Source organism: Sceloporus occidentalis, unplaced genomic scaffold (assembly GCF_023333645.1).
Source record: "Sceloporus occidentalis isolate IW3139 unplaced genomic scaffold, rSceOcc1.0.p SCAF_3, whole genome shotgun sequence".
Taxonomy (NCBI): domain Eukaryota; kingdom Metazoa; phylum Chordata; class Lepidosauria; order Squamata; family Phrynosomatidae; genus Sceloporus; species Sceloporus occidentalis.
Genome location: NW_028316983.1, coordinates 29,375,596 through 29,401,263, shown reverse-complemented (window position 1 = coordinate 29,401,263; position 25,668 = coordinate 29,375,596). Strand labels below are relative to the sequence as shown.

General features: G+C 40.4%; 2 protein-coding genes across 10 annotated transcripts in view; one reads left to right on the top strand and one right to left on the bottom strand.

The window, feature by feature from the left end:
- Positions 1–79: 79 nt before the first annotated feature.
- On the bottom strand, positions 80–20,431 carry LOC149315696 (oxidative stress-responsive serine-rich protein 1-like). Of its 4 annotated transcripts, XM_089513919.1 has the most exons (5): positions 19,826–19,885; positions 19,220–19,287; positions 6,171–6,291; positions 4,628–4,723; positions 80–3,411 (listed from the first exon to the last, which is right to left on the bottom strand). In XM_089513919.1, the coding sequence occupies exons 3-5, from the start codon at positions 6,245–6,247 to the stop codon at positions 2,709–2,711; spliced, it is 876 nt and encodes a 291-aa protein (XP_089370045.1). In that variant the 5' UTR covers positions 6,248–6,291; positions 19,220–19,287; positions 19,826–19,885; the 3' UTR covers positions 80–2,708. The 4 variants fall into 4 exon arrangements, with proteins under 4 accessions (XP_089370045.1, XP_089370047.1, XP_089370044.1 ...); XM_089513921.1 differs by lacking the exons at positions 19,220–19,287; positions 19,826–19,885 and adding an exon at positions 20,414–20,431; XM_089513918.1 differs by lacking the exon at positions 19,220–19,287 and having other exon boundaries at positions 19,826–19,907.
- LOC149315695 (oxidative stress-responsive serine-rich protein 1-like) overlaps positions 20,016–25,668 on the top strand; it is a 23,659-nt gene continuing 18,006 nt past the window's right edge. For 2 of the 6 annotated variants that reach the window (XM_089513914.1, XM_089513912.1), the window contains exon 1: positions 20,020–20,093. Coding sequence is in view for 1 of the 6 variants with exons in the window: in XM_089513911.1 (XP_089370037.1) it covers positions 20,071–20,093 (23 nt within the window). In the remaining 5 variants the exon portion in view is untranslated. Of the gene's footprint in view, positions 20,094–20,134; positions 20,217–25,668 lie in introns of those variants that run through there. The other 4 variants (XM_089513911.1, XM_089513916.1, XM_089513913.1 and 1 more) reach the window with 4 other exon arrangements.

The following is a 25,668-nucleotide window of genomic DNA, read 5'->3' as shown; positions in this document are numbered from 1 at the left end:
TCTGTGCTTTGGAAACTCCATTAAAGTAGCTCTGGCACTCTCTTACTCAAACAGTGGCAAGGCAAATTTCATACTAAGTAAAACTGGAAATGGTACAGCTATGTGTTTTGTTTGAATTCATTGTGCGTAGGTTCAGACCCTCTTAAAGTGGGCTTCGTTACCATGGTTTCCAAGGCAAGTTTGCTCACAAGGCAGTGATTCAGCTATCACATCATAGCCTGTGTATTTTCCCTACATGATAGGAGATACTCAAATACAGATGAAAAGTTGCTCATCAACAAAAAAACCAAGTTTACACAGACAAGTTAATTAAATCCTTTAAAAAGTTTTACAGCAGTAATTACACACCATGGTGCAAGGACAAATACTGACATCCAGGGGATGGCACACTTACATATCACGTAATGGCTACAGCAAGAAGTGGCAATTTGTACATGTAAATTGACCACTACAGGCTAAACTTTCAGCTCTCTATAAAGACAATACTTTGGAACGGAGTCAGGCCACATATTCAGCTTAAGTGTGGCTGACACAGTCATCAGGAACACAACCCACTAGTGCGTCTTCCTGCGTAGGTTCTATAGAAATGAAGCAAATGATCGGATTCTTGTTTTCAATTAATTTTGTATAGCATAGCAAAGTTTCAAAGTATGGCATTATTTTCAATAGGATTTGTATGGCATAGCACAGTATCAAGAAATAGAAGTTAACCATATACATATCTAGGCCATCCAAAAATTTTTAGTATTTCAGTAGTAACTAGTTCACTCTTTTAAGGCAGCGGTGGCATAGGATCTTATGCAAATGATACTTTGTAGTTGCTCAAAGAAAACTGAAAGCTTTGCCACAGTGTTCATCCAAATCACTTTTCTCAAAACCTTATAAAAAGAAAATTCATTTCTTGCTAGATGAAGAATAATTTCCCATTGCACACGTGTCTATGCGGCTTCAAGTCACCTGCTGCATCCCCATGAATTTCATAGGGTTTTCTTAGGCAAGGAATACTCAGAGGCTGTTTTAACAGTTCCTTCCGCTGAAATATAGTCTCCAGAACCTGATAATTCTTGGTGGTCTTCCATTCAAGCACTAACCAGGGCTGACCGTGATTAGCATCCAAGATCAGATCAGATCTAGATCTTTTAGACAGTGTGTGTGTGTTGGATGGTATATTTGTGGCTAGGTATGGAAACACTCAGCTAATTCTGCATGTTCCTCTGATTTAGATCATCATCCCTGTGGTTCATGGTATAAATGGCTGCTTTCAGGTGAAATTGTAGTAATTCAGAAAGGAACTTCAAAATTCACAGCAAGTGCACAATATCATTTTAATTTTTAATGAAAGCTTTATACCTCTGCTTTAAGAAAGGCATAGAGAAGAAACAATGGAACACAATTTCCCCTTTGGCCTAATTTGTAGGCTTGTGCAACATATTTAACTTGCACTCCTACCTTGTAGATATGCATGGTTAGGCCTAAATCCAACCGTTAGTCACATCTAGAGTAGACAGTGAGCCACTGGAACAGACACAGCACTAACATACCAAGCTCCCATTGATTCACTGGCTCTAGTTTAGTTGACATAAACAATCAGATTTAAGGCTTAATCTTGTTTCCTTTTGTAAGGTGCTTAATTCAAGGGGAGAGGGAGACAGTCCTTTTTAGGCTGCCAATGGCTTACAGGCATCCGCTGATAAAAGCAGGCTAAATTTGTGTGTCATGTACAAATCGCTTTGCACTGTGGATTCTGAAAACATCCATCTATACTGATCAAGATGCTTGCTAAAAAGAAGCAAGTGTCTGACTACTCAAAATGTCTTCTTAATGTGTGTCCATATCAGTACTTTTGTGGTTGTATTTTAAGTTCACTTTCTTCACTCATAAAGCCAGCATAAGAATCAATTTTGAAGGATTACAGAAGGCTCTGACAGTGAAGGCAGAGTGGGACAGTGGCTGAAGGAGAAACAGTGCAAGACTTCTTTCCAAATTAGTTGAAGTCTATACCTCTTCAAAATAAGAAGCAACTTTTCTACAAGAAAATCCAGGGATGGATCACTAAACAGGAACAGAGGGTGGTAGATGGTGAGACTGTTTTTTTAAAGCCTATACTTAACACTTTCCACTGAAATGCTGGCTAAAATGATATTCTTATTGGCCACAGTATTCAAAATTGATTTGCAGGGTTCTCCCAAGGCAAAACATCTCAGGCATACATGAAAGCTAAAGGGGCTGCAGGATAGCAAAATTGCTCAGAAAGGTTGTGCACATCCCTCCTCATGCCAAACCACTTCTAAGATATCCAGTCTGACCTGAAAATCTGATTCCTCTGTAAAAAGCAGCAAGGAAGCATATTATCATTTCCATCTTTTGAATTATTGCAACTCAGTAATTTTTGTTTGCGATTAAAATATGCTGGGCCCCTAGCAAATCCAGGTTTAAAGAGAGCAGATTTTTTTAAAAAACTGCTACTTTTAAAAAGCTAATTTAATATTAGAATGAAACAAATGGAAAACTTAACCCAGGGTAATTTTATGCACCTTTATGACAGAAATTCTCTCTCTTTTTAAAACTTTATTTTAAAAAAACTACACTGTATGGAGAAAATAAAGATTTGATCAAACATGCCGCAATGACAATGGACAAATTTCCAATCATGGCACTGAGGGAATATCTCACTACCACCACTGAATTTACAACCCATGATTCTCATGTCAAGTATACATCATCTCTGCCATGTGGGACATTTTCTTGGGAATATATAAGTAATATTCCATGTACCCTGAAAGATCCTCAATAGTCACATCATCCACAAAAACTCGAGCTTGCTCAGAACAAGACCGGGCAGAACCTGAGGTACCCACACCAGAAGGCGATTTGTTTGGCAAAGATTGTGAACGTACTTCCAGGACTGCCTTTTCACATTCTGACAGGACACTACGCAAACCAGAAAACGAATATGCTTCTATTGCTTGCCATGGTTTGCATCGGCATTCCTTGACCACACAAGGGCATTTCTTCTCATAATTCAACTTGGAGAGTGACTGGAAATCTGAAGGTTGGCTAGGATCCAGGTTGGTTTCAAATGTCAAAGAAAATGCAGGACAACTTTTTCCTGAGTCTTCCAAAGGCTGTTCACTGGTAAAAGTGCTCTGGTGTTCTTCTCTGGCTCTACTGCACTTGCTCTTGTCGAAAAGCGGGCATCTTTTTCCTGCCAAGTATGGCTCTTCTGTAACACCAGGTTCTGCACCAATTTTGTTCTTTGAAGCATCCATTTGGCTTTTGTGTTTCAGCTGGTTACTGGCAGAAGATGCTTTTATGCTGCAGTATGTAAACTTGGGGGGATGCAGGACAGGAGATTTGGAACGCCTTCGACGCTGTGGCCTTGTTGCCCCTCTCAAGGGCTTCCTTGTACATCTGAAATAGAAGAAAGTACAATTAGCAGAAACTGGAACAGAAATGTATTCCAAGATTAAGACAGAAAGTTCTCTTTTCCCTAAAATTATTTTGATATCATTCTGTGAATGAAAAACAAACAAAAAACCCCATCATTCCAGTTCATCCCCCTCCAAACCCCAAAATTAGCATATAGAAAGGGGTGTGTGTCAGGTAATACAATTGTAATATAATGAGAAAGAACTGTTATAATTGTACATCCATCATGTCATTTTCCTGACTGGGACTCAAGGCAGCTTACAAAAGAAAGAAAATCACAATGAAATTGAATCCCTTGTTTGGGAGAAAGGTAGGAGATAAATCCAACAAACAAACAAACAAACAAACAAACAAACAAACAAACTACAGTGGGCCCTTAGTATCCACTGGAGAGTGGTCCCAGGGCCCCCATGGATGCCAAAATCCATGGATGCTTACGTTCCATGAAATACAGTGGAATGGTAAAATGATGTTCCTTATGTAAAATAGCAAAATCAAGGTTTCCTTTTGGAATTTATATAGTTTTTGAATATTTGCAAGTTGTGGATGATTGAATCCATGGATAAAGAATCTGTACATATGGAGGGCCAACTGTATATTTATTTAACTACAGAATTAAAACCATTTCAGATATTGCTTTAAAACAGTAAAGTTAAAAGCCCTCCTCTTGCTAACAAGCAATTCCCCAAGGTTTTCTGGAAGAAAGATCTTGATTTGCTGCTGAAAGGGCAGCAAAAAAGAAGCGATTTTAACCTCCCAAGGGAAGGAGTTTCTGGGAACAGCAATGGAGAAGGCCATCTCCCACGTTCCCACCAAATGTTCCTGTGGAGATGGTGGGATACAGAGAAGAGCCTCCCCTGGTGATTTTGGAGTGTGGACAGGCTCATATAGAAAGACATAGTCCTTGAGACAGCCTGGACCTCAGCTGTATAGAACTTAATAGGCCAGACCAGAACTTTGAATTGTGCCCAGAAACAAACTGTTAGCTATAATTGGTAGTAGAACAAGGCAGAATGTCCTCCAGTCATTTAGTCATAACCATACAAGACATTCAAAAGAAAAGCAGTCAAAGGGTGGGAAAAGAATAACATGGTACAGTAAATTACACTGTGCTTTACAGGCATATACAGTATAACAGAAAATGAAAGAAGGATTCAGAAAAGGTCTCAAACATGCCATTACTAATGATGTGTCTTACCCATGCCAGGTCTCCCTTGAACAGCCAGTCTGATGCCTGCCTCCATCAACAGCAGTTCTGACTGGAACCCTTAGTCCTTCACTCAAAGAGCCAGGTCTGATTAAAAAAAAATAAATAAGACGTTAAAGTAACACTTTAGAACAATGTCGCCACAGAAAGATTTCCATTTTACATGCTCTTTATGATTATCCATTACACCAAACAGAATGAGTTGATTTTCCATTATATTGCTTATCCATAAACACATGGATGAGAAGACACAGGGGTTGCAAGAGTGTCCAGAAGTCAGCTGCCGGGCAGGCAGCCGAGCAGCACAAAGCCAGCTTCCGGGCATCATGGGGGCATGCGTCACGTGTGTCAGTCTGTACCAGCTCATAGTTTTGTCCCACCACCACGGTATAACAGCGGAATGAAAAACTCTGTCATGAAATAGCTGTTTAGGTGGCAACTATTTTGGCATTAGAATTTTGGGTCTTTTAAGAAACTGCCAACAGTAAGGAAAGTTTGCCCTATAATTTAAACTTGCCTGCATTGTAATTACTGACATACTGTTATTCATGGTTGTTAATAAGGCCATACTGATGCCCAGATGTTGGTAAATCACAAGCAACCCTCAAAAAATCTTTAGAATCTGTCCAGACCTATGCCAATAGTTGCAAGTACTATTTTCTGTTAAAGTGTACTGTCTCTAAAGCTCTAACATTCCAGATTCCTGAAAAATGCAGTGCTAGCTTTAATAATTGTACACCATTCATTTAAATAGCCAGCAAAGAAACTGTAATAGAATAATTACTCTCCTTCCCTGATTTGCACACTCACACTTAATAAAAATGAAATTCTGAACAGGATTCTGACTCTAATATTCAGTAACATCAACATCTGAGGATATACCACATAAATGAAGTTGGTTTGCATTCAAATTCTAAATGGGTTAGGTACCCATAAATGGCTGAAGAATGTGGCAATTACTTCTACATAAAGGCATACAAAGCCTCCAACAAAAAAGCTCTTTTTTACAAAGTCTTTTTACAGAAGCACAGCCCATCCTCTCGTTTTCTGTCTAGCTGCAAGGTTTTTGTTTTGTTTTGTTTTTTGCATAGTGGCACTGGGATGATGGGGAAAGAAAGCTAGAGAAAGACAGTAGCATTATTGAATGTCTGCAGTAAACAAGGCAATTATAAGGCTTGATCTTAGAAAGAATGGGGTTCTACTTTAGGTGCTCCTTACTGTAGCAGGGTGTGATTACAAACAGGTAAGGTAAACAGCTGCTTCCACAATCAGTTGCTGCACATACATGAACAGCAAAAGAGAAATAAGAAGAGAAAGCAAATGAGCTTTCTCACCAGCTACTTGGCCTATTGATAAAATTTTCATTTTGTGTGTTGTGGTATTTTTATTCTTTACTACTTCTTTTTTCTTGGCTTTATTATGTATTTCATTTATTCATTGCTTATACTGTACAGTTTTAATGTTATTATACACTGGCCATAGAACTCTATTCAGTTGAGAAATACAACAAAGTAATGTAACCACTGTTACCTACCCAGCTGGATCCACTCGTAGCTTTTTGAAAGCTGTTTGCAGGCTCTCTTCTTCACCTTCTTTAACTTCTGATTCCATTTGTAGATTCTTAGAATATTATTCGGTTTGCCATACACTGAATACTAACAAAAACAACAAATCAATTATATTAAACTATTACAGTGAACAGAAGGAATAGTAAGTCTATAGAAAAACTTTATACAATTCTAATTAAATCATCATGGTTTGTTCTAAAAACCATAGACACATAGTGACGCTTATTCATACTTAATGGGAAAAGCCACCTTTTGTCAATAAACTCCTAGTTACTTAACCAAAAAGATTCATTCCAACCTATCCCACTTTTCAAAAAAGCATTTGTCACACTGTTGAATTTCCAAGCAAAAATGGTGGAACCAGAGATCGATACATTAGGTAGACACTGACTTGCTTTTTCCAGTCTGTAAATCCATTTTTCCTACACATCACCAATTTTAGGGTAGAAACAACAGAAAACACCTTTGTTCCTCTTCAGCCCCAAAATTAACTGCAGTGGAAGGAAGACCCATTTAATTTAATATATTGATAAAATATTAATTATATAGATAATAACCAAGGCCATTTAATAGAAGGAAACCCTAGGAGCCCTGGTGGTGCAGTAGTTAAATGCCTGAACTGCAGCCACTCACTCATAAACTACAAGGTTGTGAGTTCATCCGTCAGGGGCTCAGGGTCGATTCAGCCTTGCATCCTTTCGAGGTTGCTAAACTGAGTACCCAGCTTGTTAGGAGCAATTAGCTTACAGGTGTAAACCTTTTAGGGAGTTTTTTGTGGGATTTTCGGGCTATGTGGCCATGTTCTAGAAGAGTTTCTTCCTGACATTTCGCCAGCATCTGTGGCTGGCATCTTCAGAGAATGCTTGCCTGGAAACTCCTTTCTAGGCAAGCATTCTCTGAAGATGCTAGCCACTGATGTTGGCGAAACGTCAGGAAGAAACTCTTCTAGAACATGGCCACATAGCCCGAAAAACCCACAAAACACCATGGATGTCGGACATGAAAGCCTTTGACCCCTTTTAGGGAGTGCTTAAGTGCACTGTAAGTGGTACAGTACTTGCTAATGTTAACCAGGTTTGAAAAATGGCATATGCCTCAAAATACAAAGGTAGAAAATTCTTGCATCTGAAAGATTTACTCTACCTCTGATTATATGGAGGAAAAGAAGAGTATATTGATTAGTACTACAAAAAAAAAAAAAAAAAAAAAAAAGGCCACATTCAGTATTGCATAGCTCTTGGATAGTGCCAAAGATATACTCTCCACTTCCCTTCCCTTCTCTTTACTCTCCGCTCTACTTTACTCTCTTTCCATTTTCATTTGTTGTTGTTATTAAACTGCCCTTGAGTCAGCCCCAACCCTGTGGATGAGACATCTCCAAGATCACCTGTCCACTGCTCTGCTCAGGTCCTGCAAACCCATGCCAAGTCCCCTTATTAAGTCTATCCATCTGGCGTGGGGTCTTCCTTTCTTTTTGTTGCTTTCTAAAAAAGCTGCCCTGCCACCCCAAGAACCATCACCTGCCTCTCCTAGAAACACCCGGGACTAGCAGAGAGACTTCGGAGGCATGGGAGCGCAATGGTGATTTTATATAAAAGTGGCAGAACAATTTATTATATATACTTTTGGGTAGATCAGCGTTAGGACATTTGGAGAGAGATGGGCATGGACGGGGAGAATTATTATGCTATGTTATTATTTGCTATGTCATGTATCTTGGATTATTATGCTATACCAAGTATTTTTTATTTTTTGTACTTTTTATTTTTTATTATGTATTTTTTACTTTTTGTATAATTAATTTATTGTTATTATGTTTGCTGTGATGTAATTGTTGTGTGGAGGGCGTATTCTGTATTTTTGCATTAGTTTATTATTTTCCCTCTGCTTTGCAATCCGCCTTAATTCCGCAAGGAAAAAGTGGAACATAAATAAATCATATTATTATTCTACATTCCCTAGCATTATCATCTTTTCTAGTGAATCATGCCTTCTCATGATGTGACCAAAGTATGACAACCTTAGGTTTGTCATCTTTGTTTCCAGGGAAAGTTCAGGACTAATCTGTTCAAGATCCATTTGTTTGTCTTTCTGGCTGTCCATGGTATCCTCAGCATTCTTCTCCAGCACCACATCCCAAATTAGTTTATTTTATTCATCAGCTTCCTTCATTGTCTAGCTCTCGCGCCCATACATAGTAATGAGGAATATAATGGCTTGGATGATTCTAACTTTAGTGCTCTGTGTATATCTTTAGGATCTTGTCATATATCTCCCCCCTTGCTCCTTGCACTTCTCTTTCTGTGTAGTGAGAGAGCAGTTCTTTTTTCAGTGCAAAGGCAGGAACAGCAATGCACAGATGCCCACAGAAATTGTGGGGATGGGGTGGGCAAAGTTACCTGTGGATGTACAAGCATAATTTGCACGCACTGTATGGGTTGCTACACCACAACACACTTTGTTCCTTAGCATCAAGTCTAAGGACATTTAGAAGTTTCTACATTATGGAAGAAATTTTTTAGAACTTAGAGTTGGACACCACCACTGCAAAATTCAAGAAAGAACTCCAAAAAAAATAAATGTTAAGTGGTGTGAGGGACATTAGTGGGGGAAGACCACCAGAAAAAGAGGGAAAATGCAAATGAACAAACTCATAAGAACATACTGGATTCATTCTGGCAATCACTGTCTTCATCATAACACTCCCTCCTATGTTCTATAATTCATCTTGTAAATATAGGGGCCCATACTGAAGAGAGTAGCCACTGAGGGAGTGCTTTGGAAGTCGATGGAAAATGGCAAGGTCTGAGCAGAGATGGGAATTCTAAGAGCCTAGGCTGCTCATTTTACAGTACTTTTTCCATTGATCATCAGCCATATTGCATGTCAGTTACATATCCCCGCTGCTACAATCAATGTTACAGCCCCACAGTTGCTTACAGAAATGCCAACTCCCCAGGAAGCTGGATAACACAGGATTACACTGCATAGAGTTAGCCTACTGCATTCTAATTTCCAACAACAAAATCAAGGTAACACTGGATTACTTTGTAGGACTGGCATAACTCACCATCTCTCAACTACAGCCCCATGACCTGTAGTATGAGTATAATAAAAATGGTTTTATCTGCATGAAGCAGATAATCTTTTGAGTGCTCATAATTTCAGGGCTGGGGAGAATCCTCAACTTTTTGGACAAGTGATAAATTAAAAATATCATGAACTCCTTCCTGTCTTTACTACTATAACTTAGAAATGGGAGAATAGATAAAGTATTGTCTGTTTAAAAGGTGCATCAAAATTCTAGACTTCTGATTTTTTTAATGGGTCAGGAATCACTTCCTACCTGGGAAGACCAAAACAATGGCTAAACGGGAATTTGCTTGTCCAAAGAATGAGTGTGTCAATCAATGATATTATTTAATTCATTGGCTAAAAAAATGTAGAAATCCTGCTGGAGTAGGAGAGTTGCTTACAGAGCAAATGGAGAGGACAGTTTCTTCAAATTTTGCCTTTTATCTGGGCATGTATCAAAAGAGGGAATATACTATAGTTAGGAAAGCCTGGAAATGTCTGCAAGAAAGCCTACTGCTGTACTATAAAATAGATCATAACGGATGCAGTTTATTCAGTTTATATCATGACTACATATTTAAGGTGTCCAAATCTTGTAAAATTGGCAGCAAAAGCATCATTATATCAGAAGAAGCAGAATTCATCTGAGTTGATTAATGGCATTCTTGGAGAAGCTCTTCTTCAGAATAGTGCACTCACAGCTCATTTTAAATATGGGTGGTTTCAGAGACATTCTAAATGTCTTGCCAACTGGCTGGATGTGCATTTGTCTGAATACATTAAAATGAATAAATACATTTAGTATTTTGTGTGAAGTGGACAAGATTCCCTCTGAAAACACTCATGGACCTATGTTTAGGTAATAATTCAGCTCCCATGAAGTGTTGGTGCACAACATAATAGAACTGATAACTGAATTTAATGGAAAGTTCTTACTGGTCTCTCCTACTCAGCACTTCCCAAAGGTGCCTCTGCCTTGAGGCCATGGAATAACAGAGCTGCCTATAAAAGTCCCAAGTTAATCACCACAGGGTAAAAAAGACATTTCTATCCAATGATTTCTACTTCTATGGTGAATCAAGGCCAAAAAGGCCAAAACTTCTGACACCTAAAAGGAAAAATGTAAATCATAAAATGCATACCAAATTCAAAGCTTCTTTAAACATTTCCCTCTGGATGTGTGTGTGTCCCTTCAAGTCATTTATTGACATATGGTGATACCACGAGTTTCATAGGGTTTTCTTAAGCAAGGACACTCAGGTGGTTTTGATAGCTCTTTTCTCTACATTATAGCTTCCAGCACCTGGTATTCATTGATGGTCTACCATCCAAGCACTAATCAAAGTTGATCTTGCTTAGCTTCCAAGATCAGATGGGATCTGGTGCCTTTAGGGATACAACACTAAATGTCATTTCAGGACAAAAATTAAGAAACATAAAGAAAGTGCTACTAAGCAATTAAATTACTTGGGTAACATAACAGAGGACATGCTTAACAAATTTGCAGATGACACCAAATAGCTAATACTCCAGATAGCAGAATCAGGATTCAAATTCTTGTAACAGATTACAGAACTAGGGTTAAACTAACAACATGAATTTCTACACAGATAAAAGTAAGGTGCCATGTTGGATGATGACTCTGGAGATCAGGGTTTGAGTCCCTGCTTGAGCATAAAAAGCTACTGGGTGACCTTGAGCAAGACACATTCTCTCAGAGAAAGAGGGCAATTGTAATTCTCCTCTGAACAAATCTTGCCAATAAAACGCCAAAGTTGGAAACTACTTGAAGGCACAGAACAACAATAACAAACTACATCTAGGCAGAGAAAAAATGAAATGCACTAGTATATACTGTACATAACTTGACGACAGTATATGTGAAAAGAATCTGGAGTTTTTACAAGAATACAAACTAAAGTCAACAGTGTGATGCAGCAGCCCTAAAAACCACTGTAATTCTATGCTGTATCAGCAGTAATACTGTGTTCAGATTAAGAGAATTCACAGTCCCACTCTTTTCCGTTTTAGTCAGAACTAATTTGGTATGCTGTATTAAATTGTGAGCACTACTATTCAAGAAGGATACTGAAAATGTGGAACTTCTTCAAAGAATTGCAATGAAGACAAACCATTATGAGGTAATGTGATGCCCATTTTTAAATATCTGAAAGAATGTACAAAATGAAGCAAGCTTGTTTTCTGCAGCTCCACAGACTAGGATACAAACCAATGGATTCAAATGATAACAAAAGGTATTTCACCTAAACATTAAGGAAGAACTTCCTGGCTGTAACAGCTGTTTAACAGCATAATACAACTATCACACAGTGTTCTTGCAGGCCATTCATCCAGCATGAATAGCTAACAATGGCCTGGTACAGACTGCCGCTTTGCAGCGGCTTGGCGCCAAACATAGGATTCAGGAGAGTGGAGTGTCCGCACGCTCTGTGCTCTCCTGATGGCATTTTGGGCACAAGCACTGATGACGTGCCTTGTGTGTCACGTCCAAACAGCACGGCACAAAACAGACATCACCGTACAACTTCAGCGTGTTAATGGTGCCTTGGCAGCGGCACAGAAAGGAGCTGCGTTTCACAGCGCCTTTTTGGAGCGGATCGTTGCCGCGCCCGTGTGGTATGCAGTGGCAAAAATCCAGAGTTTGATAACCGAAACATTTTTTGAATTGCACATGTAGAGGTGCAATAAGCGACACTTATTTTACCATCAAAAGTAGCTTGTGAATTGTCTCAACCAATATTTCTCTGAGAATTAATTTTTTTAAGTAACTTTTGTTTAGGGAAAAAATGCCTATACTTTTATTCAAAGAAAAGCTAAAATGCCAAATATCTCCCCATCCCTCTCCATTAGAGACACATTTGAGTTTCACAATGCTGACGTTATTTATTTCAAACCCATATAGTGCGATCATCAAAATATAAATTGACAGCAACTCCACAGGGTATAACAGAGAGAAGATCATTGATCATTATAACAAGAAGGGTGTGGTTTACAGTGAAAAATCCCGTTGTCCATCCATTCGGCTGGGGGGGGGGGGGGAGAAGAGGAGGATTGAGCCTACTTACTTAATTTAATTTAACTTAGAGGAAGTACAGATGGGCGGCTTGAAGCTGTGCATACTGCAGCACAGACGCACCGTCCAAAAGGAGCTGCTCTAGGCAGCTCATTTTTTGCGCTGTCATAATGACTATGATGCAGCCCTCTGACGCCTCTTCCACCCAGAGGCGTGTGAGCGCTCGGGCGTCCGTACGTCACAAGGCTGCACCCTGTGTGGACAGGGCTGCAGCCTTGTGACGTAATAGCGCCGATATCAGGGCTCTGCGCATATGGATGCTGTGCCATATTGAGCCCTAACATCGGCGCAAACGGCCCAACTGTAGCAGGCCTTAATTACTATATGTCCTGGCTTTCCCCCAACATGGGAACCCAGGGCAGCTTATAGGAAGATTTAAAAAAGAGAGCCAAAAACTTGATGAAAAAAATTAAAACAAGATTAAACAAGATATAATATTAAAATATCATTAATTTTAATAAGATGAATAATTTTAAAAACTTAACATAAAAATTAAACACAGCATACATCAACAGCATAAAAAAGACTCTCCAGAACCACTTAGCCATCAAACGTGCTGGTAAAAGTACAGCAGAAAGGGAGCCAGCCTAGCCTCCCATGGAAGGGAATTCAACAGCCTGGGAGCAGCCAGTTAGAAGGTTCTTCCTAATGTCTTCATCAGACAGGTTCGTGATGGTGGTGGGACAAAAAGAAACCCTTTCCCTGAGGACCTTAAGATTCAAGTAGGTTCATATAGCGAGATACGACCAAGCCCATAATTTCTTGCTGTACAAAAAACAAACAAACAAACTCCTATTGGTATTAACTCCTGTCAAGTTGATTTCGACTTATGGCGACCCTATGAATGATAAACCTCCATGTCACTCTATCATCTACAGCCATACTCTGGTCTTGCAGACTCAGGCCCGTGGCTTCTTTGATTGACTCTATCCATCTGCAATGCAATCCACCATGCACTGACAAAAATGTGTTTGTTGGTATATAATTCCAAAGGAAAATGTCCAATGTGGGTAAAAGGTGACTGGGTAACTATAGGTTACCGGCAGACATGATGACAGTGCATTTCCAAAGAGCTGAGTCACAGGAAGTGTGATCAGCATGATGTCACCAGGTGCAGTAAAGTGCTGCAAACATGCAAAGTCACCCTGCATGGGGGACAGAGTTAGATGTGACACACCAGGAAGAGGCTGGGCTAAGTGGCCACATGTTGTCCCTAGTATATAAGGGAGGAGTCTCTCTCCACATTGTGGGTTGATATCGGTGGATATTATTATTATTATTATTAACCTTTATTTATGAAGCGCTGTAAATTTACACAGCGCTGTACATACAATCTTTTTAGTTGAACGGTTCCCTGCCCTCGGGCTTACAATCTATAAAGACATGACACAGAAGGAGAAGAGAGTGGTGGAGGGAAAGGGTAAGAGGTCCAGCAGTTCCTCTCTACCTCCAAGGCCTGGACCAAGGCAGATGGACTGGAGTTCTTAATTAATTAATTAATTAAATTAAGGCTTGGGTTCTTAATGGATGGTTAATCATTTTCCAGGGAAAATACATACTCACAAGTAGGATAATGCATATACAGTACATAGCAATACAGGAAATGGTTTTATAAACAGACAACAAAAGAACACCAAATAGCAAGCGACAATTATGCAATGTCTGGGAAGGCTTCTCTGAACAGGATGGTTTTCAACTCAGTTTTGGAGCTGGTTAAAGATGTGATGGCTCTTGCTTGTGGGGGAAGAAGGTTCCAGGAGTGAGGGGCAGCAAGTGAAAAGGGGTGAATCCGGGATGGGGCAGAGGAAATCCTGGGCTGAGACAGTAGACCTTGACTACCAGAACGGAGGGCCCTAGTGGGAAGGTGAGGAGAAAGAAGGTCTGATAAGTAGGGAGGGGCCAGTCCATGGAGGGCTTTACATGTCGACAGCAGGAGCTTGTACTGAATATGGAAAGGGAGGGGGAGCCAGTGAAGGGATGCCAACACAGGAGAGATGTGGTCAGCGTGGTGGGTGGAAGTGATAATGCGTGCAGCTGAATGCTGAACAGAGATTAAAGGACGGAGGTGAGAAAGAGGAAGCCCAGCCAGGAGGACGTTACAGTAATCAAGTCGTAAGATGACTAGGGCATGGACCAGGATCTTGGCAGTAGAGGATAGTCTGTTGGAGTGTTGTTGCTGTATATATTGGAACTTCTAAGATCAAAGAGTCTTGTGAAGAGACATCTGGCTAGAGTCTCATTTCACTACTTCTGGAAGGGGAGAGGTGCTTCTCCAGCCAGCACCGAGCTGCCAATCGCTTGTGAGGTGGTACTTCTGGTGCCAGATGTTGACGTGGTACCATGCGACCTGTGTAACAACGCTAACAGCTTTTCCCTGAGAACACAACTGATACTGCTAGTAATTTAGGCCCTTCTTTGAAACAATATCATGAACCTTTCATTATCAAGTTTAAAAAGTCAAGCGAGTTCCCCTTGAACAAAAAATCTTCCAGACCTCTGTTTCCAAACCAATGACTTAATCCATGTCTGCCACTCCAAAATTCACTTTTTGTTGGGGATAAAACAGAACACTCATTCAATAAACAACCAGCCTGTCATGAATCATTTTCTCTATAATCTTACACAGACAAGGAGAAAAGGCATTATGTCTATAGGAAGTAGAATGAGACAAGATATTTTCTAGTTAACACACTGGAGTAATATTCATGGGTTTCTATACCCTGGGCAGCTTGCTTAGCTTCTGAACCAAATTACAATAGGAAAAGAAGTACAATAACAATAATCTCTAGGCAAGCACCTAGATCCTATGTTACCTTCCCTGGGAGAAGATTTTTATTTCTGTCTAATGCTCTTTCCAATTCTCATAGAACAAAGTCCATATTCAAATCATCCTCATTGCGCAGCAACCAATCAGTACAAATGTAAATGCTTCTGACCACTCTACCTGCACTACTGGCATTTTGAAACATCTACGACAGCACTGTAGCTTTCTTAACATTAGCAGCACACACATATCTATCAGTAACTGAAGTAGGGACCTTCTCATTGCTCACATGGGCAATCCCATCCTTTGGTAAAAGAGCGGTGCACTGGGAGGCCTGTCCATAGAGCTACTGGAGGTAAGGGATGCAGCAGCTGTGGCTATGGGGATGGACCAACCATGCTGATGTGGTGTCGGCTTAGTCAGCTTGCGCAGAAAATGCTGTGCTGTTGCACCAAATTCTGCCCAATGCATATGGCTGCCTTGTGGTAAATCAAGGATCATAATGCTATGGACTGGCCCTGGACATACCGGCCAGTGCAGACAAGGTTGAACCCCCCCTGAAAGTACAGACAGCGTTATCTCCTAGAGTAGGCGAATGTGGCACAAGAGCTTGCAGAACCCATATTTACTTTGTGTACACTAGGGGAAAAAACTGAAGATATACAATAACTCTGTGACTCAGGTCCAAAACACACTGCAGAAATAATCCAGTTTGAGACTGCTTTAACTGCCCTGTCTCACTGCTAGAAAATACTGGGAATTGTAGTTTATTGTGGCACCAGAGCTCTCTGACAGAGAAGGCTAAATGTCTCATAAACTACAGGTCTCAGGATTCCCTAGCATTGAGCCAGGGCAGTTAAAGTGGTCCCAAACTGGATTATTTCTGCAGTGTGTTTTGGACCTCAGTTATTCTTAAGTAAGTAGCATCCACGAAGTACAATGGACCCTTGTTATACGCTGTGGTTTGGTTCCAAGATCCCCCGTGTATAACAAAATCCGTGTATGTTCAAGTCCCATTAAATATAATGACATAGCAAAATGGTGTCCCTAATAAAAAATGGAACATCAAGGTAAATTTATACTTTTTTGGAACATTTTCAAACCGTGGATGCTTGAATCCGTGTATAAAAAATCCGTGTATAAGAAGGGCCGACTGTATGTTCTTCTTTATGTAACCACAGTTTGCCCCCATGTATGACCGGGAGTTAATTTGTCTCAATATGTTCCAGCTTGGAACAATTGATGGCTCAGATCTGATTTGCAGATTAGAAGGGACTCTGGAGACAAGCCAATTCTACCTGCCAGTGCAAGAATTCACACCTAAAGTATGCCTAAGAGGTTGTCACTCAACATCTGCTTAAAAATAGAAGAGAGTCACCAACATCTGAGACAGTCCTCCTAACAACCTTGCTGTTCATGATAAAGTCAAAAGACTGTATTATACATTAATATGTTATGAATAAGCCCCTAGTCACTCTAGAATTTAAAATTCATTTTTATTCTGTAGTCATGGTGACAACATGAACAACCAACAAAGAAACAGCTTTTAATAGGGCAATTTTCAAACAGAACCAGTAAGAGAAAACCAAAGGGCTGCAGGAAAAAGTCTGAATGGTTTATGGGATTTATTAATCAAGGAATCAAAACCATTTTTGGTCTGTTAATAGATTTACTTTATAGTTAGGGTACATGGACCTCACCCAGAAACTATAGACTAGAACACGGAGCAATGGATGCAAGCTACAGGAAAAGAGATTCCACCTAAACATTAGGTGGCACTTCTTGACAGTAAGAGCTGTGTGACAGTGGAACACATTCCCTCGGAGTGTGGTTGAGTCTCCTTTCTTGGAGGTTTTTAAACTGAGGCTGGATGGCCATCTGTTGAAGGTGCTTTCATTGTGAATTCCTGCATGGCAGAATGGGGTTGGACTGGATGGCCCTTGTACTCTTCCAATTCTATGATTCTATGAGATGAAGGTCCATCTTTGGCTGCTCTTTGCATAAGCCATGAAAAGATCCTTATTCCTCCCAAAGCAATAAGCTGTATTCGCTACATTTTTAATTTTTTTCTATTTAGGTTTTGAGTGTTCTTTTTTCTTCAACTTTTGGGCTGATTTAAAATCATAAGAACAGCCATGATCCATCAGTCAAACAGCCTGTCTTACTGATCATTCTGTTCACACATTGGCCAATAAGTTGCCCAGCAAAAATGACATGAGAGTAACTGCCTCATCTGCCTTGTGCTTCCCAACAACCAATATAAAGAGACATACTACTGATACTGATGGTGACACAGATATCATGATCAGTAGTCACTGAAGTCTCATCCTCCATGAATATAGCCAGTTGGCGTTAAGGCTACTGAGGTTAGCCGCTGTCACTATGTCTTATGGCAGTGAATGCCACACTTATATTCTGTCTTTCCTCTCATATTTCCTGAACCTCTCAGTATTCAGTTTCAGTGGATAACCCTAGATTATTGTATTAATTTTTACCTATCAATGCTCCTCTTTATTCACCATTTCCCTAAGATAAACAGCTTAGGAAACCACAATCTGTCCTTACAATCTCTCCAGTCCCTTGGTCATTTTGGTTGTTCTTTTAAGCACCTTTTCCATCTCTTCCAGCATTATAATTCTATAGTTTTAATTCTTTTTGTTGGGTTGACCAGCATTCGAGATGTGGTTGTACCATGGATCTCTGAAAAGGCAATATGATAATGGAAGTTTTATTTCTAATTATTTTCTAAAATCATGTCCAATTTAGAATCTGACTTTTTTTTTTAAAACAGCAACCACACAAAAAGGTTGACATTTGCATAGAGATATGAACCATGAATCTAAGACCCCATATTTGCTGCCAATTCAGATTCCACCAGTGTATACAGTTGGCCTTCCATATCCACAGATTATTTATCCACGGATTCAAGCATCCACAGCTTGAAAAGATTTAAAAAATATATAGATTCCAAAAAGCAAACCTTGATTTTGCCATTTTATATAAGGCACACAATTTTATTATATCACTGTATTTAACTGGACTTGAGCATCCTCCGATCTCGGTGTCCACAGAGGATACCAGGGGGCCACTGTATTGGTCATGAAAACTCACATGCGCTCAGCCTCAGCGGATGGCAATGGCAAACCGTCTCTAAACAAATCTTGCGAAGAAAACCCAGTGATAGGTTCATCTTAGATTCACCATAAATTGGAAACTACTTGAAGGCACACAACAACAACAACAACAACAAACCACACAGCTAGTTGGAGGAGTGGCCAGCCTGTACAGATATCCCTCCATACTCAGCAACAACATCTTAACATCATTACCCCCCCCCCCCCCCCCGGTATTATTTTTAACACCTTTCCCTGATGAAGAAGCCAGTGAAGCTTCAAAAGCTCAGAATGCATATTTTATGCATTTTGGGTGTCGATCCCCCTCTCTGCCCCGTATAATGCTTATCGCCTTCGGACCTCTCCTGATCAGCTTCTGCAGCCACAGAATTTCTCTAAAAATAGTGGAAGATGATAAAGTTTTTTTAAAAAAAGAATAAAATTTTATTATTAAAAAAATACATCATCATAGATTATAAGTTGTGTATTTCATGGCATCATATAACCTTTAACATCATTAACCACACAATAGTTCATCTATAGTAAAATATTATCTTTGTTTAACCGTAACAGACTATAACTATTATTTACTGTAGTCCAACTAAGTTCCCATTTCCATTCTCTCTTCCTCCTCCTTCCTTCGTCCTACTAACTTCTTCCCTGCTTCCTTATTCTTTCCAGCTCCTAACTCATTACTTGCTACAGTTACCATCTTTCTGTCTTCCTTGCTTAGTCTTCCCGCCCTTCACTATCCTTCCACATAACTTGCTCACAGCTTCAGTCAACTACTCCCCTCTCATACGGACTTCCTTTCTCAACTGTTTATAACGTCAGTCTGTATGACTTTCCCTTATGGTCTTTCTTTAATACCTTGCTCTCAATTAATCTGCTGATATCTGCTGTTTTGTTTACATTTAACCTGCCTGTTAAACTTGCTCTCCTTAAGTTTTCTTCTTTTCTAGTCTTCACCTGTTTGTCTCCTTCTTGCTTTATACCATTATGGTAGAGGATGAAGCTGAGGCTGCTGTACAATGATGCTAAGGAATGTGGAGGGAAGTGGAAGGAGAGGAAGGCTGCATGTTAGATGGTGACCCAGCACCTGGCTGGACGTGTCCATGGGCCGACGGAAGTCCTGCGCTGTGTGCCATCCATCTCAGGGTGGCCCCAAACAGTGACACCTGTCAAAACTTGTAAAGCCCTTCAGGACTGATTCCCTTGCCTTCTGCCGTTGCAGCCTCTGATCCCGGGGCCAGATCACAATCCGTAATGCGGAGCACAAGGGCCCTCCGAAGGGGGCGAAATCTTGGACCTCTGAATGCAGAGGCGAATAATGGCAGCACGGACGGAGTTCCTGCCAAGTAAAACCCTGCTGCAGAAATAATCCGTGTCTGCAATGGACTTGGCTCAATGCTAGGGAATTCTGGGAACTGTAGTTTTGTGAGGCGTTTAGCTTTTTCTCTGTCAGAGAGAAAGCTCTGGTGCCACAGCAAACTACAACTCCCAGGATTCCCCAGCACTGACCCAGCTTCCAGCCGCACCTGGGAGACCGAGAACCCGCAAAAACGCCCCACTCACCCGAACAAACCCACAGAACCAGCGTCGGAAGTGAACGACAACAACACTTTCCCCCCAGTCTGTCCCTCAGGAACAACAGGAAGTGACGACACTGCGCGCGCATGTGCGTAACGGCCTGTTTTTCGCCCGCGCTTTGCGCTCTAGTGGACGCATGCGCAGACCAGCCCTCTGGTCATGCTCCAGCTCTCCTCCTCCTCTGCCTCTCCTTCATCCGGGTCTTCCGCTCGCGGGGAAAACGAAGCGCTATGACTGAGTGTGGCGCGGGGCAGTAAGTATGGGCCTCGACGGCCTCCGTCGCGCCTCCCTCTCCTTTTTTACCCCAGAGGAAAAAAGACAGAGCGTCCTTTCTGCAGGACCAGTGCCTCTCTAAGGTCCAAAACACACTGCAGAGGTAATCCAGTCTGATGCTGCTTTAACTGCCTTGGCTCAGTGCCAGGGAATCCTGGGAATTGTAGTTTATTGTGGCGCCAGAGACCTCTCTCTGACAGAGAAGGCTCAATGTCTCACGAAACTACAGTTCCCAGAATTCCACAGCATTCAGCCATGGCAGTTGAAGCAGTGTCAAGCTACAAAACTACAGTTACCTACTGCAGAAATAATCCGGTTTGACTCCACTTTTAATTGCCGTGGCTCAGTGTTGTGGGATTCTGGGAAATGTGGTTTGTTGAGGCACCAGGTGTTCTGGGAAATGTAGTTCGTTCCTCAACAAACTGCGTTTCCCAGAGTCCCATAGCAGTCAGCCGTGGCAGAGTGGTGTCAAGCAAGGTTATTTCCGCAGTGCGGATGCACAATAAACTGCAACTCCCAGAATTCCATAGCACCAAGGCATGGCAGTTAAAGCGGGGTGAAACCGGATTATTTCTGTAGTGTAGATTCAGCCTAAAAGACATAAAGAATTGGGGAGGACTGTACCTGCCCAACACCGGAAGGAATTGAATAACTGAAGCTAGGACCTATTAAAATATCATTAAATATAATAATAATAATAATAATAATAATTGTATTTGTATTCTGCCTCTCCCAAAAGTATTGGGGCAAGTTACAACACAAAAACACACCATAAAATACAAAACACATACATACTTAGAAGTTACATTCCCCTATTTAAAACTTTATTCCCCTATTTATTAAGAAAAATGGTTTCCCTATTTAAAACTAAAAAAACCCAAAGTAAAATGCAGATCGAAATCAGTTAAAACAGACATAACTGAGCAAGACTTCCAGGGCAGTCAATGGGCAATCCATATATAATTAGATATAAACTTACACACACACACACATATATTTATTCATATTAAAAGGTTTTTTTAAAAAAATTAATAAACCACACTCACACAATTTAATACAATCACAAGGAAAATACATAAGCTATGAAAGTCTATAGCGAAGAACCAAAGTCCTTTAAGGGAAGGGGGGCGTATGTAGCCTCAGAAGATGCTGAATCTGGCAGACCTGCTCAGCTTCTGCATCCACAGAATTTCTCTTAAAGACTTTGGAAGTCTTTAGTTGGACAGCAATAATAGTGATGGCAGAAACAACATGAATAATACAGATACTAACAGTGATAATATAGGTTGAACCCCTTTTGTCCGAAATGCTTGGGGCCAGACATGTTTCGGATTTCGGGATATTTGCACGTACATAATATTTTAGAGATGTGATCTAGGTCTAAGCATGACATTCATTCATGTTTCGTATGCTTCTTAAACACATAGCCTGAAAGTAATCTTATTGCGCAATATTGTTAATAGGTTTGTGCATGAAATGTCAGAAAGCAAAGGTGTCACTGTGCGTAAGTACACTGCAGAAATAATCCAGTTTGAGACCACTTTAACAGCCCTGGCTTGATGCGAGGTGATTCTGGGAACTGTAGTTTAGCGAGACATTGAGCCTTCTCTGCCAGAGTGCTCTGGTGTCAAAATGAACTACAATTCCCAGGATTCCCCAGCACTGAGCCAGGGCAGTTGAAGTGGTCTCAAACTGGATTATTTCCGCTGTGTGTTTTGGATCACCATCTCACATGCAGACCTTTTAAATTCTGGTGTATTTCGAATATCAGAATTCGAGATAAGGGAGACTCAACCTGTACTGTGGAAACCTGCCAGCTTCATTGGCCCGCCACAGGACTAAACCCATACAGCAGCAGTTCCCAAACTTTGCTCTTCCAGGTGTTTTGGACTTCAGCTCCCAAAATCCCTGATCCAGCTCAATTGCATAAGGCTTCTGGGAACTGAAGCCCAAAACACCTGGAGGTCCAAAGTTTGGGAAACAGTGGTCATATGGGGTTGCCTAACCTGAACTCTTTTGGGGGGTACTGAGGCTTAGGTAGGTTTTTGTAGCACAAACGTGAAGTTTAAGCGTAAAAAAGGAAACACATATTTTTTGCAAGAGACTAATGATAGCCTTTATGTAGGCCATTGTTAATTGCCCAGTTGCTTCGTAGTCAGTGTCAATGACAGAGAGGTGGGGTATAAATAAATAAAGTTTTAATATTATTATTTTATTATTATTAGTAGTAGTAAGTATGTGAACTATCAGCACAAACATGTGACTAAGATGAGAGACTATTGACCGGCTGAGTCAGGGTGCACTTGGTTTTCTGTCCTTGTTAAAAGGGTGTATTCATTTTCCTTTTATGACTTTCTGAGTCACCTGAACTCTAGTTGGGCATGAGAACCCATTTGTGTGTGTGTGTGCTGTCCTAAACAATGTTACTTGGCTTGGCTTTGAAAGCATTCTGCAGCTGTAGTGGTGGAAAAGACAATAATGCTGGAAAAGTAGACAGATGTAGAAAGAGAGGAAGGCCGCATGCTTGATGGGTGGACTCATATTAAGCAGCTCATGTGCATGAATTTACAGGACCTAAGCAGAGCAGTGGAGGACAAGGAGTCTTGGAGATGTCTCATCCACAAGATTGCCATGGGTCAAGATGGACTCGAGGGCAGTTGACAGCAGCAACAAAGTGGTGTCATTCCTTTTCCCTCCAGTGTAAGCAGGCTCAGGCTGTCTCACTAGATTTGATAAATGGCTTGGGGACAGTGAAGCTGCCAACAGTATATAAACCTTTTAGCAATATTGGTAATACACTTGGCACTATTTTCAACTACCAGTAGTAGCAATAGTTTTATTGGATGGTGGGGGCATTGCAGCACCATGTGGACTGTATTGCCTTTGTAACTTTTATTATTTCTGCCATCATTTATTTATCTAATACTATCAGTTGTTGTTGTTGTTGTGTGCCTCCATATTATTTTTGACTTATAGCAATCCTCAGATTAATTACATGGAGTTTTATATGAGTGGCTTACAGTTGATAGTTGTTAATTGAACCCTACACTTGGGATGTTGTTGTTGTTGTTTTAGAAGAATTGTTCTCAAAGAGTATTAACTCATAGATACTCAATGACTGGGTCAGAGGTTAGGGAAACCAGGCCATTCAGCGGTATTCAAAATTGGTTCTGTTTTGGAAACATATGCCTAAGGCATAGAATATTGGGCCCACCCTTCCTTATTATTGCTCTTCAGAACTGTAAAACACATGTTATGGTGCTGGAGGAAAGTATTCAAACTCTTCTTGAAAAAACAATCTAAGTCCATACATAGCTTTGGGGTATGCCACCATACTGGAGCACTATTCTTACTAGTTAAGGATGATGAGACAGGTACAGATAGGACAGAGATGTTTCACAGCCTATCTCCTAGGTACAACTTTTAAAAAGAAGGCCACTGCTTCTCAAACTAAAGAAGCTGCTGTAACCACAGGCAAACTCTTAAAGATTCAAAATCTATTCCTGGTAGTTGGCACTAGTAATCTGAGCATGGAGAAATGCTGTACCCGATCCCAAATACATATTGCATGTATGCTTGTGCACACAAAATGGCTACTACCCGTTAAAACTAAAATTATGAGCATGTCCACAGGAAGCCTTCAATGCACAAGGCCCTGAGAAGAGCCACACCTCAAATACAAATTTTTACAAAAGATATAGCTGCCACGCTTTCAAGGAAGCTCTGCGGAGCCCAAAATCTTTGGTCAGTGGTGGTGGGCTAAATTCTAACAATATAAGTGTGCGTCGAGAGTTTTAAAAAAACGCCTAGTGGAGGGCTACAGGGGTTGGGTTTTGTTTTGAATCTATGGCCTGTAACAGACTGCCAAAATAAAGCTGCTTCGGGTCTCTTTGGAGGTATGCTGTTTAAATGATGCATGCATCCTAAGAATCCGGAAGCTGCACCAAAGCTGCACTCCAGTGCTTAGGAATGGAGTGTGGCTTTGGCGCGACCTCCGGACTCTTGGGACCCATGCATCATTTAAATAGCATACCTCCAAAGAGACCCGAAGCAGCTTTATTTTGGCAGTCTGTAACAGGCCTATATCTTGAAAAAGTCATATGACTTTTCAACATATATTAGCTGTGAGTTACTGTTACAGTCAATAAAGCATAATGGAAATTGGTTCTCTGTGTTCTGATAAGCCTTTGTTGAGCTCAAGTATCATAATCTTTTAGTCCCCAGTTATACTATGCTGTGTTAACACACAAGCACTTCAGAATGCAAGCGGTTCCATCCATAATGGGTGGACAGCAAATGCTGCTGTTGTTACAGATTTAAAGACTGAAGAAGTCCTTGTTTCAATTCAGATGTCACAGCAGTCTGTGATCAGGGAAGTATAACTATTGTTTGATGTCTGAATTGACAAACTGTATACATGACTTATGGTCCCTTTATTACAGAAATGAGATAAATAGATTGAGAATGAAAGTAAACAAGTCGCATGAACTATAGCTTGCTTATACATTTGTAGCCCATATGTAGAGCTCTAAACTATAGTTAAGGCAAACCATGGTTTGATACAATGGCTTGTTAGATAATTCTAAACTGTAATTTAGCATTGCATACATCAACTTAAGGCTTATGCGCTCCCATCTGTGATACTTCCATAAGAGGATTTGAGGCATTTCAGTCTGTTAGTACAGTAACTGCTAATCTGCCTTTGCATCCAAACCAAGCAAACTACAGTTAATATTAATTATGCTGTATGGAACAAGCCAGCTTCAAATTGGAATCAGTGATTCTGATTGTTTCACTAAACTATAAATTATGCTAATCGTAGTTTTTTTGGACATTACAAATTATGTGAAATGCAAATCAGACAACATAATGTTTGAATGAATGATATCCAAAGAAAAATTGACCCCTTATAATTGGAGTGTGTGCTGTCTTATTTATGCTGTCATTCATCAATTAGTTTTGGGGTGATTTACAATAATTAAATTAATACATTTTAGTTGGAATCTGTTGCATCAAAATTACAGCATTTCATTTGTGAATGAATACACTTGCATGTTTTGTACCAGGCAGATTATTTTATGTAGAAGGGAAGTATACAGCATCAAGAGTATGTACAATCTTCCAGCAAACCTAGTATTTGAGCTTTCTTCTGGCACAGATTTTGTCCTTTTAGAAATAAAATGGAGCAGTATTATCTCATGTAGAGATGAGTTCTAAATTAACATGCTTTTGAGTTAAGCAGAGGCAGTCTGTTCTTAGTCTTTGATTTAAGCATACTCCTTTCCCCTATTGCTATACATTTCCTTTAGGAAGCAGAAATTGTGGCCCAGGTCAAATTACCATTTTGTGGTTTCCTAAAATGAGATATGAATGAGACGTTTGGCTCTGCCTGCAGTTCTTTTGCTGCTTCTTTCAGTGTAAGCAGGAAGACTTTTAATCACAGCTCCCTGTTCTGTTTGTACCAGGAGTCTGTGGTGCCAGCTTTCGAAGAAGACAGGATCTAAAACCAATTTCAAAATGTAGTTCTATATCCTGGCTTGTTCTGAAGTTGATAA

What these genes read in the sequence shown, in the direction of transcription:
- LOC149315696 (XM_089513921.1), bottom strand. Translation starts at nt 6,247, where the DNA reads ATGGAATCAGAAGTTAAAGAAGGTGAAGAAGAGAGCCTGCAAACAGCT. An exon ending in CTACGAGTGGATCCAGCTGG is followed by an intron (nt 4,724 to 6,170) that starts GTAGGTAACAGT and finishes TTTTTTAATCAG; the next exon opens with ACCTGGCTCTTTGAGTGAAG. An exon ending in TCAAGGGAGACCTGGCATGG is followed by an intron (nt 3,412 to 4,627) that starts GTAAGACACATC and finishes CTTCTATTTCAG; the next exon opens with ATGTACAAGGAAGCCCTTGA.